Below are 18,470 nucleotides of genomic sequence, written 5' to 3' on the forward strand. Positions count from 1 at the left end.
TGCCTTGCAAAAACACTTTATTTCATCAAATCGTTGTTACAAAAACTATAAAAAACGCTTCCCGTCAAGGAATGATTTGGGAATGTACGAAGCACACTGTACACTTGGGGCCAATAGTGACCTCTTGATGAGAACATTTATAGAATTCGTACATTCTGCTCCATTTTTTTGGCCCTAAGTGTAATAATTAGCAATAATTTACACATAGTTAACAGCATGATTATAATAAAGATACAATTCCATAGAAATCTTACACTTACTTGATAATTTTTATGCATTCCATTTATTTATTTTTATAAAAAGTCCTATATTTAATTTAGGTTGAAAATAAAGATATTTAAAGGAACCTTACATTGGCTCAATAAAAACAATATTAAGTGAAATTATGTGAATAACGAAATTAAATTTAATGATGGCTAAAAAAGCACGATAATATAATTCACTGTGGGTTTATTGACTATTTTTATCTTAGGTCATAAAATACAAAATTGGTTAGCTGCCACATTATAAAATACGGACATCAAGATATGGGGAAATATAATACTACATTTTATTTCATTGTTTATTATAGTTTGATTGATATTACTATTGAACATTAGGTATACTTTCTACATAGGTTTTATTAACTTTCCGAAACCATGTTTGTCGTGTTTATTCATCTGTTTCAAATACTTGAGGTAATATGCATACCTACATGATTTTTATAAGTAATAAAAAAGGTGGATATACACACTTCTGATGCACTTATACTAAAAAGTAATAACTTTAATATATTTTCAAAAACGGTTATGCACCAAACACATGATAAAACTATAAGTACTGAAACTAAGTTTTAAAACTGTAATAAGTGGATGAAGAATGTAGTTTTATTACTACTAACATTGAACTAAACAGTAGGTACTTAATTTAGGGCGTATATTAAACATGATTTTAACTAAGCATAATTTACAATATTTATAACAATTGTTATCAAAAGCTACCCAAATATTGTTGAATGAGCAATCGTTACAATTGAGCTCATTGCGCGCATACAAACATACAAACATTTGTGTCATTCTATGAGAAAAGCTACCTTATGGACTTTGGCGCTTAAGTCGTTTAGAAATTGAAATTGTGCAAGTTTTGACTACTTGTAAAATATTTTGTATAGAAACGGTTCAAACCATAACTACAGAATTGAGTTTCTGGGGAGCTGGTTGCACCATTTCTAATTTCCAGCAAAAACTCATAGGACGTGGTGAAGGGCGGGCGTTTCGAGGGCTGTCTTTTGTAAACTTGACCATCAAAAAGTGTTGTTATTCAGCCTACTTCGATAAAATGTTTTTTTATCGTTTAACTATAGAAACACAATGTCATAAGTGTCAACGCCCCATAAGATACCTTTTACCGTGGACTGACACATTTTATATGTATATATATACATTTACTTAGGTATTTATTAATAAATGATGAATGGTACTAGCCGTTCTGGCAGTGCTAGTTTCTAAATCTAATTTTCGATTAAAATTTTTGACTAATTGTTTTAGCTTCTAAAAATATTGCACGCTCAAATAAAGCAATTGCAAGGTAATAATCGACTGACATGCATTTGCCTACAGTATTTTATATTCAGGGTTTTTTACGATACTTGAATCTCTAATGATAGACACCTAGGTATTTTTTTTCCTAATGCGTTTAGACAAGGACAGCACTAAATGTGACATACGTCAAAATACAAAATACTGCATTTATCAGTCGATTATTGAAATTGCAATATTTTATAAGAAATTAGGCTTAATTTTAGTTTGGAATTTCAAGCATTATAAAATAACACGATATATCTTAGTTTAATTTCTTTTCAAAGCACTAATATTAAATAATTTATTATCTGTATACTTAAAGCTTAGCTTAATTAATATTAGCACTAGGCATTTTAGTTAAAATGCATTGTTTTATAGCTCAGAGCCTTCATTGTGATTTCATTTTAAAATAAAACAGGTTCCATAGATTACCAACTGAATTATTGTTTGGTGTTGCCATCATCACCACAACACTGGCAACACTGCACATTACGAAACCGAAAAAAGTTAAGTATTTAGTTAGACTGGTAAACAAAAGATGTACCTCTATTTAATAACTAAATCATTATGCGTATTAAGTGTACTTGTTGTAATTGAGATCATATTTTAACACAACTATTGATTATAACAATATGGCTCTTGTGAGATAGACAAGTATAATCACATTACGCTTATTTCGTGTTCAAAATAAGTAAGCACTAACATTTTGACAGAACGACAATATACATCGCTTGTTCTGTTCGAAAAGTTGGTCATTACAACGGAGCCCACAACGCAATGTATAAAGCTTATCTGTCAAAATGAACGCCTTCTAGAATTATTTTTTCTTTACTTTATAATCAGATAAGAATTTGTAAGTCCCATGAATTATCCGAAGAGGCTGAATAATTATTTGCTGCAGAAAGACATATCCAAAGGGCAAAGGTATATATACATACAATACAAGAAGGTATAAGAAATTGACAAGTTTTTAAAGCAAGATTAATTAAATACGCACTGCATTAAAATAGAGTTCTTATCAAAACAGTGATAAGCAATCTCCATCAAATTGATAAAGCTGATAGTAGAAAACAGTATTGTTTTAATTGATTAAGGCGTTAATAAAATAAATTTAATATGTGCTAAGTATGGAAAAACGTATACTATTATAGTTTGATGATTTTTCCGATCTAGACTTTGTTGCAAATATTATTTGAAAAAAAAAATGAAGTGCTAAAGAGCTCTTGATAGTAAGTATAAAATAAATATTTTGGCCTCCGGAAATCCGGGGCCTAAAACGCTATCAGTTGCTCGATTCAATTTCGAGCAAATTCAAGCAAAGATACGGACAATGTTAATTTGCATGTAACATGGGACTAAGGAATAACTGGATATTTAAACAAGGAATATATTGCAAGATATTTCCTCAGTATAAAGCCTTATCACAAAGCTGCATTTATGCAAAAATTCATGAGCAGTAACCTCTTTGGTTTGACTACCATAGGGGACAGCACAACCTGGCTCAATCTGTCAAATTTCTTCAGTGGATTTTCAACCTTATCACAATGGTCGAAGGTTAATGTTCAATTGGTAAAATTTGACAGATTCGGGTAGATTGACCTGCTGGCGTCTGTACATAAAATAGTTTTTTATGTAACAATTTTCTATAAATACCTTAGGGCACTTTATGGTAGTTCATGGAACTCGAAGTCGGTGTATAGTTTTTCAACGCGAGCGTACACCTCGTCGCAAGATGTGAGCGTCTGAGGTAAGATAGCTAGTGCTGCTGTTAAACTCTCGTCTGTACCGAAGATCTGGAAAAACAAGGGACAATATGAATAAGGTTTTGCGGAAATAGTAGGTAAGCAGAAAATTCGTGACATTTTCGACAAACGGTCATTGTCAAGCTAAAAATAAGCAGAGTGCCGACAAGAAGAGAGCTGGAGGTTCAGCTCTCTTCCCACAGCCCCTTACTAATAATATACGCAGCATAAGAAATCATATATAAGGAGTACATAGGAGTAGTACATAAAAGTGCATAGGTGGAATACGTAAGAGCAGTACATAAGCGAGTTCATAAGGACACTACATAAGATAGCATTTAGGGAGAATACATAGGGGCAGTAAATGATGGGATCATGGGATGTAAGTGGTTATGCCACAGCCCTGACCATTATGGTAAATCCGCCACTGATGTCATTGTTATTCCCTTCATAAAAGTACCCTTGCTATCAAAACAGATTACAGGTAGGAAATACACAAGACAATCCCCCACGTCATAACACTATATTGATCCCGACATTATTTATTTATTACAATTATTACTATCAGTTCGCGAAAATGTGGCGTGATAATCATCATATATTATAGCGTCATTGTTTATTAAATAATCTATAATCTTTTAATGATTTTCAGTGGCGTGGCGTCCTTGTTAGACATCCGTTCAAGCGGTTACGCAAGGAGATTGAAGTAGGAATTATATACTGAGGTAAGATACCAACAAGGTGGACAGACGATCTTATAGGTAAAGGTCACCGGAAGACGCTGGATGCAGGTCGTCTCCAACAGGTATCTGTGGAGATCTAAGGGGGAGGCCTATGTTCAGCAGTAGACGTCCTATGGCTGAGATGATGATGATGATGATGATGAGGTAAGATAGGGTAGGGTAGGAAGGCTTACCCGGACATAATATGGCCTATGTTACTCGGAGATAGTCTAGATTCCAGTCCAGTCTGTGAAATAGTTATTCAAAGAGGTCTTACAGTTTTGGAGCCCTTGCGGGTAAAAAAATGCTTCCTTCTTATTGTTATAGACAAAAAAAAGAATTACTAATATGTAGAAGAAATAAAAACTGTCGACCAAAAAAAAAATGAGGACAAAAGTGCGACTGTGGGTTTTTGTTCACGCACGTGAGACCTTTTACTTACAGACTCTGCAAATATGAGGCCTTATAATATGCTTATTAGGAAGTGCCTTCCTTATTTTCAATACTTTTTCACTCTGAAGAGCGACGCTATACGCGTAGTTCAATATAATTAATGACGTCACACCAGGAGTGGTAGAGTGGATATGCAAACGAACGCTAAAGTAATAATCAAGTGGTGATTCTCACAATTATACTGATTGCTATTGATTGGCGCCGCAAACGACCCAGTTGCTGCCGTGTTGATTGTCAAGGCTTCTTATAGGAATGTTGGAATTTAATAGAGCGAGAAATTACGATGATAATTTATCTTTTTATGCGATATTTTTTTGCTGACGCAAGTAGTTAGATAATGAAGGGAATTCCTGTAGACTATTTTGTATATTTTGCGAACGACAAGCACAATAAATATTAATCTATTCTCCGTTACCCAGAATTTGGACAGTAGCTCATTTTAACTAACTAGTGTAGACTTTCTATATCCTAATTAGGTACACGATCTATGCGAGAGGCGGGTGAAAGCACAAACATAGCTAATCGTAACTAATACAACTAATGCGAAGTTAACTCTGCAGGTTAGACACAATGTTATTACAACTAATTTTGATAAACGTAAAAAGTGACAAAAGCGATATTTTGTTACGCTTTCGTCATTCATTCATTCGTCATCTGTAAACCGGACATTAGCTACTTTTTATCTGGTAATTTTACTTGGGAAAATGGGAAAAATTCTGGATTCACCTAGCATACACATATAGAAAGTTATGGTGCTAAATAGCTATTCACATAATATATAAAACACATAAATCACAGTCAAATTCTCGTTAAATAAATCTCACCTTTTTCAATAGATCAGGTCTCGACGGCAAGGCATGCATGGCCAGTGTAGCTGCCTTCCTAATGTACCAGGGATGGAAGTTGGCCAGGGTCTCGTTGTAGGAGCCCTGGCATGTTGTACAAGTGTTCATATCTTCGTCAGCTTCGCTTAGGCGCTTCAGGAACAGTCGTATGAAGTCTGTGAAGAAATGACATGATTAAGGTAGAATATGTGGCTGTTACATGCAAGACGGGCAGGGTAGGTCTGAACCTTAAATGGATTACTTTATTTTTATTTTTAGGGCTTATCAGCCAGTGACGTATACGCACCACTTTATCGAAGTATCGTTTGAAAAACTGTCAAAATAATAAAGGCTACAATGCGCGTCGAATCTCGCCTTTATTGCATTTGATTATCTCTACGGTGGAGGTCCCCAATCTAGTACCAGTACGTAGGTTTTTTTTTTTTTTTTTTAATATTTACATTGGGGAGAAAGGGTAACACTTATGGTATGTCTGCGCCTTTCTCCTGACTGGTTTTGGGTTGGGGAGGTATTGTGGAGGGGTTTTAGATGTTGTGGGTGGTTTGAGGAGGGATATGTTTTATCAATTATATAATATATACATACATAATAAATAAAATATAAAACTAAATTTACGGATATGGTACAGAAATGATGGGATGATGTAATGTTGGGAAATGGTGGGATGATGGTATGGTAATCGGCGGTTACAAATGGGCTAGTTGTTGTTGTTAAACCGCTTGAGCTGCCTGACAATCTGAAAAATGTGATTGTGCATGGTGTCCATAGCTTCTGGCGTCAGCTGGGTTATGTCATAGGGGCTCGAACCATCCGCCACAATCAAGTGGTCATTCCGAGTGGAAGAAAAGCGAAGACATTCCTGAGTCAGGTGTTTCCAGGTCTGAATGCTAATCCCGTCACATGGACATAGATTATCGGGGGTGATGTGGAAGCGGTGAAGATAAGATTTGTGGTAGCCGTGGTTGGATAAATATTGCGTGATCGCGAAGTTTGGTTTGACTGAAGCTAAATATATTTGGAGCTGCTCATAGCTGGGGATAAGAGTTTTGATGTGAGTTGCTGTGTCATAGAGATCAGAGGCTGCCTGGCGGCAGAGGAGATTATTCTTATATTTAACGTAACTGATTGGGATCGATGCATAGTCACAGGAACGGTGAAGATTGGCAGCAGATTTAGCGGCGGAATCAACCAGTTCGTTGCCTGGAATCCCGATATGGGATTTAATCCAAGCGAACGATATACTGAGGCCAGCAGACTCAGCATCTAAGAGGAGATTGTGGACTTGCGTAGCAAAATGGTTCGAGCTATAGGGGTTTGCCAGTTCTGTAAGGGCGGACTTGCAGTCTGAAAGGACTGTGGCAGGAGAGGATCTTCGGTCTAAAAGCAGCTTGCAGGCATGCAGTATTGCAAGCATTTCGGCCTGGAACACCGAACAGCACTCGTGGAGTTTCAGTTTTTTAATATATCTGACGCTATTGTTTTGTATAATAACGACAGCAGCACCTACCCTGTCGTTGTGCTTGCTGCCGTCGGTGTATACTTGGGTAGTGTCGGGACCACACACTGCAGCAATCTCTTCCACTGATTTTAACTCATTGAATTTAATGCCATTCCTGAGAGAGGGGTGAAGGAAGTAAGTTGGGTGGGTGGGGGTTTCCAGTGGGATGTCGGAGGGTAGAAAAGAAGAGAAGCCGTTGAGTTTGGTGCGTTCGCAATCAGCTATTGCAAGAATTTTCGAGGGAAGAGGAGTAAGGTTGGCAAGCGAGATTGCTGTGGGGGTGTTCACAGTGCGGAATCCCTGAATAATTTTGAGGGCAAAGAGCCGTTGTAATGAGAGGAGTTTTTTCCGAATGTACGAGTATCGCAGTGCGCCGGACCATATGCTCGCGGCGTAGTAAATGATTGGCTGTATTACCTGCTCGTAAATGATACGTATATTATCTGCGTGGACGCCCCAAGTGGGTCTGACAAAAATGGTGAGTTTGTTTAATAATTTTTTAGATTTTTCTATGGCATAGGTTGCATGCTGCGTAAATCGCATCTTACGGTCTATGACAACTCCCAGGTATTTGAAAGAGTTGACAAAACTGATTTTTTGGTCGTCTATTTTAATGATGCATTTGGCTGATTTGTTTGTGAACCCCATTGCTTGAGTTTTGGAAGGCCCGAAGGAGAGCTTGACGGATTTCCCCCATGCTGTGATCTTTGAGAGCATAGTACCTATTTGTTAAGTTTTCGAGTGCGGTGGTGTCTTTCGCGTGGGTAACAAGCAGTACGTCATCGGCGTAAGCTTGAAGGTGGCAGCCAGATGGCAGTTCCATTGAAAGAAGGTCATCCAGGATCGCGTTCCACAAGGTAGGTCCGCAGACCGATCCCTGTATGCAACCCCTGGTCATGCTCTTTTCTACTTGGCAGTCTGCGAATCTGAGGCATACTTTGCGGTTGGAGACGTAGTTGAGCAGTAACTTATAAATGTTTGCAGGACAGTTGGTGGTGCGAAGTCGGTGAAAGATGGCAGGCCACCACGCATGGTCGAAAGCGGCTTTGATGTCCAGAGACACCGCCACGATGCACTCCCCTTTAGATTTCGCCTCCCTAACGACACTAAGAGCGCTGTCAATGGCTTGGAAAGTGGAGGTGGCTTGTTTAAAGCCGAACTGCATATTTGATGAGGCTGAGGAGATATTTAAGTGGTGGGTTAGTCGATTGATTAGCAGCTTCTCAAGCAGTTTCCCAAATACGTTGATGAGACCGATAGGTCTGAATGAGGAGCTGCTCGAGAAGTCTGTTTTACCGGGTTTAGGGATGATTTTGACCAGCGCCACTTTCCAGGCGCCGGGGAAGTAATTAAGCGCTAGGCATCTATTGAGAAGTTCAGTAATGGTATCAGGAAAGTGAATGGCAAATTGAAAGCAAATGTCTGCGGTTAAGTGATCCAGGCCAGGGGCTCTTTTATGATTCATTTGTTTGAGACAGTTTACAATTTCTGCCAGTACGTAGGTAGGAGTACACAAAGCAGTATAAAACGGAGTAATTGGGGGACTACATAAAGGAGTTAAAAGGAGTGCATAAAAATAATAAACAAGCTTCACACTTGTAAATTAAATTCGCCACTGGACTAATGAACTGACTACCTATATAATAGAATAAAATGTGTTGACACTGATTGCTGCTAAATCATTGCTCTGATATAACATACTATGCTCAATTTGCTATCTATTTAGTGTCACTTAATATTTGGGTCAGGGCTGGTCCTATTATCATACAAGCTACTCACAAAATTAAAGAGATACTCATTAAAGGAGTTTGCTCAACCTAACATTATAAATTCGTTTGTTTATAAAGATGGTTTTTTTTTTATTTGTTCCCAGTTTATCAACAATTTAGTCTAAACAACAATATACTTGAAATAAACATCATATTGTTCATATTCATAGTCATAATATGTACATGGTGGACCATGTAACAATTAATTAATTAACTAAGTATAATTATTAATATTTAACTTTAATTAAATTTTACTGTTAGGGCGCGTTCACACGACACGCGCACGCCACCCGCGTGCAACTCGCATTGAAATTTGTTAAATAAGAATTTGAGCCTTATAATGCATCAATAGATCTCAAATTGCATTTAACGAGGTCTACACGCGCACGCCATGCGCACGCCATGCGCACGCCCCGCGCCCGCTTCGCGCCAACCCTGCACTCGCCCTGCCCGCGCTCTGCACCCTCCCCGCGTACGCGTTGTGATACCTGGAAGCCACTATGCCTAGTGAACGAAGTAGTCCAGTCACTAGTAGTTTATGTGGGCGCGAGGCGTGTGCGAGGCGGATGCAGCGCGTGTGCGGGTTTAAGGCGGGCAGAACGCGTGCACGGGTGCTGTGCGTGATCGGCGCGTGTCATCTGAATACGCCCTTAGAGTTAAAACTCATTAGGGCTAATTAACAATACTAAATAACATAATATTGCACTCTAGTGATATGAAAAACATTTATAGTGTCATGCATATAGGTATTAAAAATACTTTTTATCAAAATAATAAATAACATAATCTTTAAATTATTGATTATCAGACAAACTGTATCATAAAACAGTCAGTTTAATCAATTCTAAACACATAAATCTATTGATAACTAGCTGTTATCCTGGGGTTTCACCTGCAGGAACTACTGCCCGTACTTGGATAAAATATAGCATACATTACTCAAAAATAATGTAGCCACCTAGCATATTACAATAAATATAAAAAACTATCCTAGTATAAACAAAAAAAAATTAAAATAAAATGCATCAAAAATCAGCATTTTAAGTATGTATTCAATAATGAGCCACCTAATTGTGAAAGAATTTTTCAAATCGGATTATCAGTAGTTTCAAAGCCTTTAGGATACAAACCAACCCAAAAAATGTTTTTCTCTTTATTATACACTAGTATAGATGAAGGAAGAGGCATACCCAAACCGCGATGCAAACGCAGCATTGTCCTGGAGCCCGACACAAATCCATTTTTGTCACATAACTTTGTTTCTTTTTCATACGTCATCATTTTCTTGAATGAATCGTAATGTACTGCATCGTCACCTTCTCTGTGCTTCTCCATTATTTTAATTTTACTTTTGACATCACTGCTTACAAATGAGAATACTGATCCTATCAGATTAAGAAACCTGGAAGAGATATTTTACATACAATATTAGGTGTACAAATATTTTGAGATAATTAATGAGATTTTATTGGTTGCTTAAGCGTTTCATTTCGCCTCTTTTTCTAAGAATAGCAAAGATTAAATATTAATTGTAATTTTGAAAATAAAGTCCTTTTTGTTTCTTCATAGAACAATGGATGAAATGAAATAAAGCTAAATTGTCTTCCATGAACAGCTGTTGTTATTGTGACATTCTTGTAGTCCTCAGTAAGTTATGCAGATTCTTAACAAGTTACTCTCAATTAACATGAATAACACATGAATCATGGTCATATTTTGCTATACACCATGAAGCAAAAGGAAAATTACTGTAAATAAGTAACATTAAGATTTAACTTCCATAATATATGTATTTGAAAGTACAAAATATTCTAGGGTGTACCATAGACTTAATTGAAAAGTCCCGCGCTCAACTGCATAAGTGCATAACTCCAAAATGGAATTGCCTGCAATCGTTTCATACCAAACCATTGTTCAACTTTAAACACATCTATACATTGAATAACGTAACTACAAAGTACTACTTCTCGCTAATTCGCAACCAACGACCTCGTTAATGTTTTGTCCAATCTTATCTAAGCACTTAATAATTTTAAATCCATATGGAAACAATCTAAAAAATCTTACTTCACTAATTCATTGTAACCGTCTATGTAAGCTTCGATAACAACGTCGTCTTCTTCCTTGAGACTCCTTTGAAAACTCTGGTGGACATGGTGTAAATCCAATGCGTTTTCGTTAGACATTTCTCTCAAAATAATTAAAAATAATTTTAAATATCGCTAACTATACCTATTATAGGTACTGCACAAACGACACAGCTGACAACACGAACTGTCGTTGACACTTTGCTTTGACATTACCTGATGATAGCAACTGGCATTCCTGGCAAGTGGCAACGTCAAATGTCGGGATTCTCGCCACAGAGTGTCTTTGGTTAGCACGTGTGCCTAGAATTTTCAGCTGTTTTAAGTGTTTTGGTGAACTTTTGTGACTTAGTTTTGTGTTTGTGTGTTGTCTTTTTGTTTGTTACCAGTGGTGTGTTGTTATTTCGGTAACTAACCAGTTTTTTACAAGCATAATGGATCAAAATAAACCCCCCGATCCCGATCCTCCCGACATCTCTGCATATGCTCCACTTTCCCCCAACTATCCGCTTTCCCAACTCGCTGATGTTGCTTGCAGCATCGCGGACTCCCAGACCCTATCAACCTCGAATACCAGGAAACGCTCCGGAGATGATGCCAACATTGGCGTGTCAACCCCGCCATCAAAACAACAAAGAAACCTAGTTGGCCGCAGCAGGTACTCTGCTACTGATAAGGCACCTTTTATCGTTCATGTCTCTCGATTGGAGCCCCAGCCTAACGCCGGTACCTCTCTACACCCTGTTACTTTCGGAATATTCCTACAAAAACATAACATTACCAATGTTGTCCGTGATGGTGTTAAAAAAGTTGGTAGGAACCGTGTGTCTGTAGAGTTTAAATCCCCTCAGGATGCAAACTCATTTATTATCAACAGCATTTTACATAAGAACTGCTATGTTGCCTCTATCCCCACTTTTAATATAACTAGGATGGGTGTTGTGACTGGTGTTCCCACAGATTTAAATGAAGAGGAAGCCCAAAAATACTTGCAGGTCCCTTCAGGTTGTGGTGAAATCCTGAAAGTTCGTCGCATAAGCAGGAAAGTAGTTATTGATGGAGTGACTGTATTCAAGGCAACAGAGACATGTGTACTTACCTTTGATGGCCAAGTATTACCTCAAAGAGTATTTTGTTGTTACACCTCCCTTCCGGTTCAGCAATATGTTTATCCCACCATCCAGTGCCGTAAGTGCTGCAGGTTTGGTCATGTGGAACTAGTGTGTCGGTCCAAGCCTCGCTGCAGTAAGTGCGGCCATGATCACCCTGGTGATGGTTGCAGCACTTCTGAGGCGGAGGCATTCTGTGTGCTCTGCTCGGGGAATCATTTTGCAAATAGCAAATCATGCCCCGAGTTGGGTAGACAGAAGGCCATTAAGACGGTTATGGCTGAGAAGTCCCTTTCATATGCTGAAGCTAGCAAATCTGTCCCACTTACTTCTCGCAATTATGCTAATGCTGCAAAAGCTATTCCCGTCCCCACTCAGTCATACCGCAAAACTGTTTTCCTTAAGCCAAAGACCCATGCCCCTCTATCTCCCTCTTATGATAAAGCTGCCCATCAGCAGATTATTAACTCCCCTGCACCTTCACAGCCTGATGGCTGCGCTCTGAATAACCCATTCATTGATAGTAATGTTTCCTCAATAATAGATATACTTATTAAACTTCTTTCTACAATTCTATCCACCAATAATACCCAATTACCGTCCAACGTTGCCTACCAACTAACTAACCTTTTATCAAATATTAGAAATGGCGCCTCGCCAAGTATTCCTTCAATGGAATGTGAGGAGCGTGTGGCATAAAAAGCACGACCTCATATTCCTCCTCAATAAATTCAAGCCTCTGGCTTGCTCTGTAGCTGAGACTTGGCTCACCCCGAGTCTCAGTTTTAATATACCACTATTTAATATTCTCAGATGTGACAGATCTGATGGCTATGGAGGGTCGGCTCTCCTTGTTAATAATCGTGTCCCCCTCTCCACCTTGACTCTTCCGGTTCTGGATGGTGATATGAATATAGTTGCGTGTAGAATTGAGGGTATCACTGTTTTATCCGTGTATATTTCCCATCCTCAGCGTAGGTTTTTAACCACCATTAGGGACATTTTGAATAACATAGTGGGACCTGTGCTCGTCATGGGTGACTTCAACTGTCACCACTTTAGATGGGGTTCCAATCGTTGTGATTCGTTTGGGGAAGGTTTAGTAGAAATCTTGGATGATTTTGACCTTTGCATCTTAAATGATGGTAGCCCTACTCGTAGATCCCTTCCAGGACAGCAAAAGAGTTGTGTAGACCTCACATTCTGTTCAGTAGAGTTGGCGGCATCAATTCATTGGGAATGTACTACTCTGACGCATGGTAGCGACCATTACCCCATTGTTGTAACTTTAATTAATAAAACCTTTTTAGAGAAAACGTCTCCTCCACTATTGAAGTACAACTTGTCCAAACCTGATTGGTCGAGGTTTGCATCTTTACTGGAGGAGAAAATTAGTATGCTTCCAAATTTAACTTCAAGTTTTCAAGATTCTTCTGGTCACTGCCATGCTAAGAGCTGCTACGATGGCTTTATCTCGGCCATTACCTCAAGCGCAGACTCTACCTTTCCGTTGCGCAACTGTGCCAGAAATAAAATCCCGTCACCCCCGTGGTGGGATCAAGAATGCACATCGGTTATTAAAGAAAGAAAAGAGGCCGAAAAACAGTACAATGATGCGATGAATAGCGACAATCTTATACGGTACAGACGAGTGTTAGCTCAATCTCGGCGGCTTCTTCGCAAGAAGAAACGCCGCGGTTGGGTTAAGTTTTGCACTTCTCTATCCCCTTCCACTCCCATTTCAGCAGTTTGGAAGAGCATTAATCGTTTCAGGCGAGGCTGCTCCCCATCTATCTCTTCCCCTATCTCGAGAGAAACTGCTGAATCCTTTTTTGACAAAATAGCTCCAGCCTATGTTCCTTCTTCCTCAGAACTTCTGCTCCCGCCTGTAAATATTGTGGATGATCCTATGAATGAACCATTTTCGTTAGAGGAACTTGATACGGTATTACGTCATGTTAGGGATTCCGCCCCAGGCATAGACGGCATACCGTACTCATTTGCAGTTCATTTTGGTTTTGAAGCAAAAAAATATTTTTTAGGAATAATAAATTATTGCTATCAATTTGGTTGGGTTCCTGAACAGTGGAAATCTCAGATAGTAATTCCCCTTTTGAAGCCCGGCAAGACTGCTGATGATCCGAATGGCCTTAGACCAATTGCTTTGTCCTCAGTGTTGGCCAAGATATTGGAACATTTAATTAAAAATAGACTTGAGTGGTTGGTGGAGTCTAGGGATCTACTGCCGAGTAGTCAGTTTGGCTTTAGAAAGGGGCTTAGCACCATGGACAGTGTGGCAATTTTGGTTACTGATATCCGTACAGCCTTTTCCAAAAATGAATCCGCTGTAGCCACTTTCCTTGACATCTCTTCCGCATACGACAGCGTCCTTCTTCCAGTTCTCAGGCAAAAATTGCAACAGCTGAGGATTCCGGGTAAGATGGTACAATGTATATGCGCACTCCTCATGTCTCGCTCTTTGATGCTCAGAGTGCAGGGGGAGGTATTTGAGGTGAGACAGACGTGGAAGGGCCTTCCCCAAGGCTCAGTTCTAAGCCCCCTACTATACAACCTGTATACAGCAGACATTGGCTCCTGCCTTAATGCTGACTGCCACCTTTTACAATACGCTGACGATCTAGTGTTGTATGTAGTTAATCCATCTATTACGGACGCTGCCTCATCTCTCTGTCTCTCCCTGGACTCTCTGCACACATGGCTTTTGGACCATGGTCTCTCGTTATCCGCCCCAAAAAGCTCGGTAGTGATTTTTTCCCGAAAACGACTGATCCCTCAGGTCTCAGTTAACATTCAAGGACAAGATATTCCCATAGGTAACAAATCAAAATTTTTAGGCGTTTTCTTAGACTCAAAATTATCCGGGATTCACCACTTTAATTATTTGATCAAAAGATGCGAAAGAGCAATCTCCATCCTAAAAGCTCTCGCTGGTGTCTGGTGGGGGGCCCATCCCTTCACTATGAAACTGGTCTACAATGCCTTAGTCCGCAGTATCCTGGACTATGGGTCACACTTGGTGATTCCAAGCAACAAAGGTGCCTTGGCCGGTTTAGATAGGATTCAGTCTCAATGCCTTCGAATCATCTCAGGTTGCATGAAGTCGTCGCCTATTAACGCCTTGCAGGTCGAATGCGCTGAACCTCCTTTAGCCCTGAGACGTCAGTACCTCGCTTCCCGTTTCCTATCCAGGGTTATTCCCAAGTCATCTCACCCCCTCATCCCAAAACTCAGAGAGCTTGACACTCTTTGTCACAGCTCCAAATATTGGGAACACAAAGAAATCCCCCTATTCCTAAAAGCATATCGGTTTTTTCAAAATTTAGAATCCCCCATTGCTCCACATCCCAGACTTCCTTTATTTAATTACCCTTATGAAGTACTTTGCTTCACCCCTAAAATATTCTATAACATTGGCATATCCAAAAACTCCCCATCTGCAAATTCGGCCTTTAATGCGGTTTTGGGTGAACGATGGATTGGGTTTCAAAAGTTCTTCACGGATGCTTCCAAATCAAATGGTGGCTGTACTGGAGCCGCGGTTTACTATCAGAACTCTAAAATAATTTTGAAATTCAGATGTCCGAAGGAGTCTTCAGTATTTACAGGCGAGTGTGTGGCACTATTGGAAGCTTGTCGTTTTATAGAGTCCCATGAGATTAGCTGTGGAGTTATCTTTACTGACTCCCTTAGCTGTCTCCAAGCCATATCCCAGAATCCCTTTAGAACTAAACTCCATTGTCCTATTGTCCTGGATATTAAAAAGTCCCTTTTCTCCTGCACTAGGCAAGAGAAAGAAGTACACTTAGTCTGGATCCCTAGCCACTGCGGTATAGCGGGCAATGAATGTGCCGATGCATTGGCCAAAGATGCGTGTTCATCTGAGTCCGCTGATCTTGCACACTTCTCCCTTCAAGGGCATGACCTGCTAAACCTCCCTAAATTGAGTCTTGAGACCTCGTGGCAGGAATGGTGGAACATCTCAGGCAAAAGGAAGGGTAGCTCTTATTTCGCCATTCAACCGGTTGTAAAACCAAAACCGTGGTTTTCAAATTTCAAAAGATACCCTAAACGGGTAATTTCAGTCATGTGCAGAATTCGGTTAGGTCACTGCTGTACACCGGTCTTTCTGCGCAAAATTCGGGTGCAGGATTCATCCCTCTGCGAGTGTGGACTGGATGAAGGTACCCTGGACCATATATTTTTTGACTGTCCTATCAACTCATCCTTTGATTTATATGGTCGTCTCCAAAAACTTAAAATTCCTCTCCCGACTAACTTCCGTTTCCTCCTATCCCACTCCTGTCCAGAACTGCTCCAGATGCTGTTGATGTTCATTAATCAAAACAATATTAAATTATAAATTGTGGCCTATATTTAGGCCACAGTTTGTATGGTTGTGGTATATATTATATGTTATGTGTTACTAACATTTTGTTGTTGTTTTTATATATGTAAATATATTTCTGTTTGTTTCAGTGCCGTCCTACAAACACATTAAGTTACACAAGATCGGCCACAGCACCATCTTAAATCAATATATATATATTTTTAAATTTATTTTAATTAAAAGCACTTCTTGCTTCTCATCCCACTTGTCATTGGCAGAATCGTCGAAATTGACATCGACACGGATTGCCATATACAAAAATAGAATAGAATAGAACGTCAAATGTCAAAATAGTGATGCGGTATCCTTTACGAATATGCATGATAAATCCATAGATATAATATTACTAAACAAGATTGCGCACGCTCAAAATATATATTTACGAAAATGAACTCTATCCTAACGCAATAAGGTACTAAATTGGTTGCATAATACACAGAGGCAAATCCGAGCCAAGAGGGATAGTTCGAACGGAGGCTGTTTGTCTCTTTCTAACACCTTGCCAGCATAAAAAAAAATGTTGTGATCAAAAGTTTTGTCTTCCCAAAAACAATTGAATCACTTATATTTTTATCTCATTTTAACAATTGTAAGTCAACAAATTAATAACAATCGCATTAATTTATTCGTATTTATTATTAAAACATAAACAACATAAATTTTTATTTTGCTTTTTTTTATTTTCTAGCGGTAACCCTGAACATTCTTGGCGCGTAATCAGCATTTAAAATTTTGTTTATATTTTTTTGTATTAAATCAATTTAAACTATTAAAATGGTGAAAAAGTGTTGCGTTTCTACTTGCAAAAGTAAATCCTATGGTGGTTGCAATATATCGTTCTACAGGTTAGCTAATAATAACATTTTCGTAAACCAAACAACTAGGGTGCCCATGAATTCTTGTAACGAGTCAAAATATGGGTGATGGATTTTAAAACTGTTGTACTATTGTTATAGCTTCCCAAAAAATGAAGAAAGGCGACATAAATGGCTCAGCAGTCTATATATGAAGTAGAAATACAAAAAAAACAGTTTGCACTTCGAATCTTCCTGCTTTTATACTGCTAATTTCCGCTAATTATTAAAAGCCTTTATTAGTATCTTAAGGTCACAAACTGCGTAAGTTAAAACTTCAATACTAATCTGTGTTTAATAATCTTAGCAAATTCGGATTTGTCTCACATAGCTTAATCTCATAGTCACCCTATTAGAAAGGGGCAGACAGCCTCCGTACTAACTGTTTCACTCGGCTCGTTTTTCGGGTTTATATGCGCAGTCCTGTTTACTAATATTATGTCTATGGATAAATCATGCACCTATAGTTCGGCCATTCAGAGAATGCGTTCCTGACACGTCGCGATTGAACTGACGACGTAACTTTGCAATGGCGTTGCAGTTACGATAAAAATATTTTTGCTGGTTGTTTACCGTTTTAACAATTGAGGAGCATTAAAACAACATTATTATATCAATAATCAATGAATGTTATAATTTTGTGCCAAACTGAGTGTCAAATAACTTGGTAAACAATATTTTTCTAAATCTATACTGCGCTATTACAAGGTTATGTCAGCGGTTTATATTTTGTAGTGCTGTGCTAAAAATAACAGGCAAGTATCGTAATCTGTTCTTATACAGTTATAATATAAAATAATACGTTTTGATTTTCTTTTTAAGAATTGGAAAATAATGGACTATAAGACTTAATTATAACTTTTATGAAATATAAAAATAAAACTATGACCAAACCGCATTTTTATACTTAGATTAAAAATGGTAACCCCAAATGGCGTTATGGGCCGCCATTTTGTGACGCTAAAACAGTCGTCCGTTGTCGTTTCGTGCGCATAGACCACGTTTTTCAAGTGTTTTCGATCTGTTTTTATTTGATTACCCGGCTTTTGTTAGACCGAGATATCAGGATTGATTCTGTTATTGATAATAATATAATTATACATGTAGGCGAAGATGATGATGAAGACACCACCTCCTCAAGCAAATCGGAGTCTGATTAATATTCTGTTCGCACATTCAATTCAATGTACTTGTAACAAAGAATAAATAAAACAATTTTATTATATGAATATTACCTTTTTTTGGTTTCCACTTAAATAACTAAAATATAAAACAAATGATTCCGCCAATTTAAAACGAAAATAATCTTAAAATAATGCGGCGGTTCATTTTGAAGGAACGGTAACGAACTCAGTGTTATGTTGTGCCCATCACTAGTCGTGACTAACTGATAGGTGTCAGGAACGCATTCTCTGAACGGCCGA

The 18,470-nt window shown here is 38.5% G+C and overlaps 1 protein-coding gene across 1 annotated transcript; it reads right to left on the reverse strand.

The window, feature by feature from the left end:
• LOC124637945 (ceramide-1-phosphate transfer protein) lies at nt 1–10,844 on the reverse strand. The gene is made up of 4 exons (XM_047174689.1): nt 10,656–10,844; nt 9,779–9,990; nt 5,301–5,476; nt 1–3,352 (listed from the first exon to the last, which is right to left on the reverse strand). Exons 1-4 carry the CDS (start codon nt 10,772–10,774, stop codon nt 3,224–3,226), a joined length of 636 nt encoding a protein of 211 aa, XP_047030645.1. The 5' UTR covers nt 10,775–10,844; the 3' UTR covers nt 1–3,223.
• Nucleotides 10,845–18,470: the final 7,626 nt, after the last annotated feature.

Source organism: Helicoverpa zea, chromosome 17 (assembly GCF_022581195.2).
Source record: "Helicoverpa zea isolate HzStark_Cry1AcR chromosome 17, ilHelZeax1.1, whole genome shotgun sequence".
In the NCBI taxonomy this organism is placed as follows: Eukaryota; Metazoa; Arthropoda; class Insecta; order Lepidoptera; family Noctuidae; genus Helicoverpa; species Helicoverpa zea.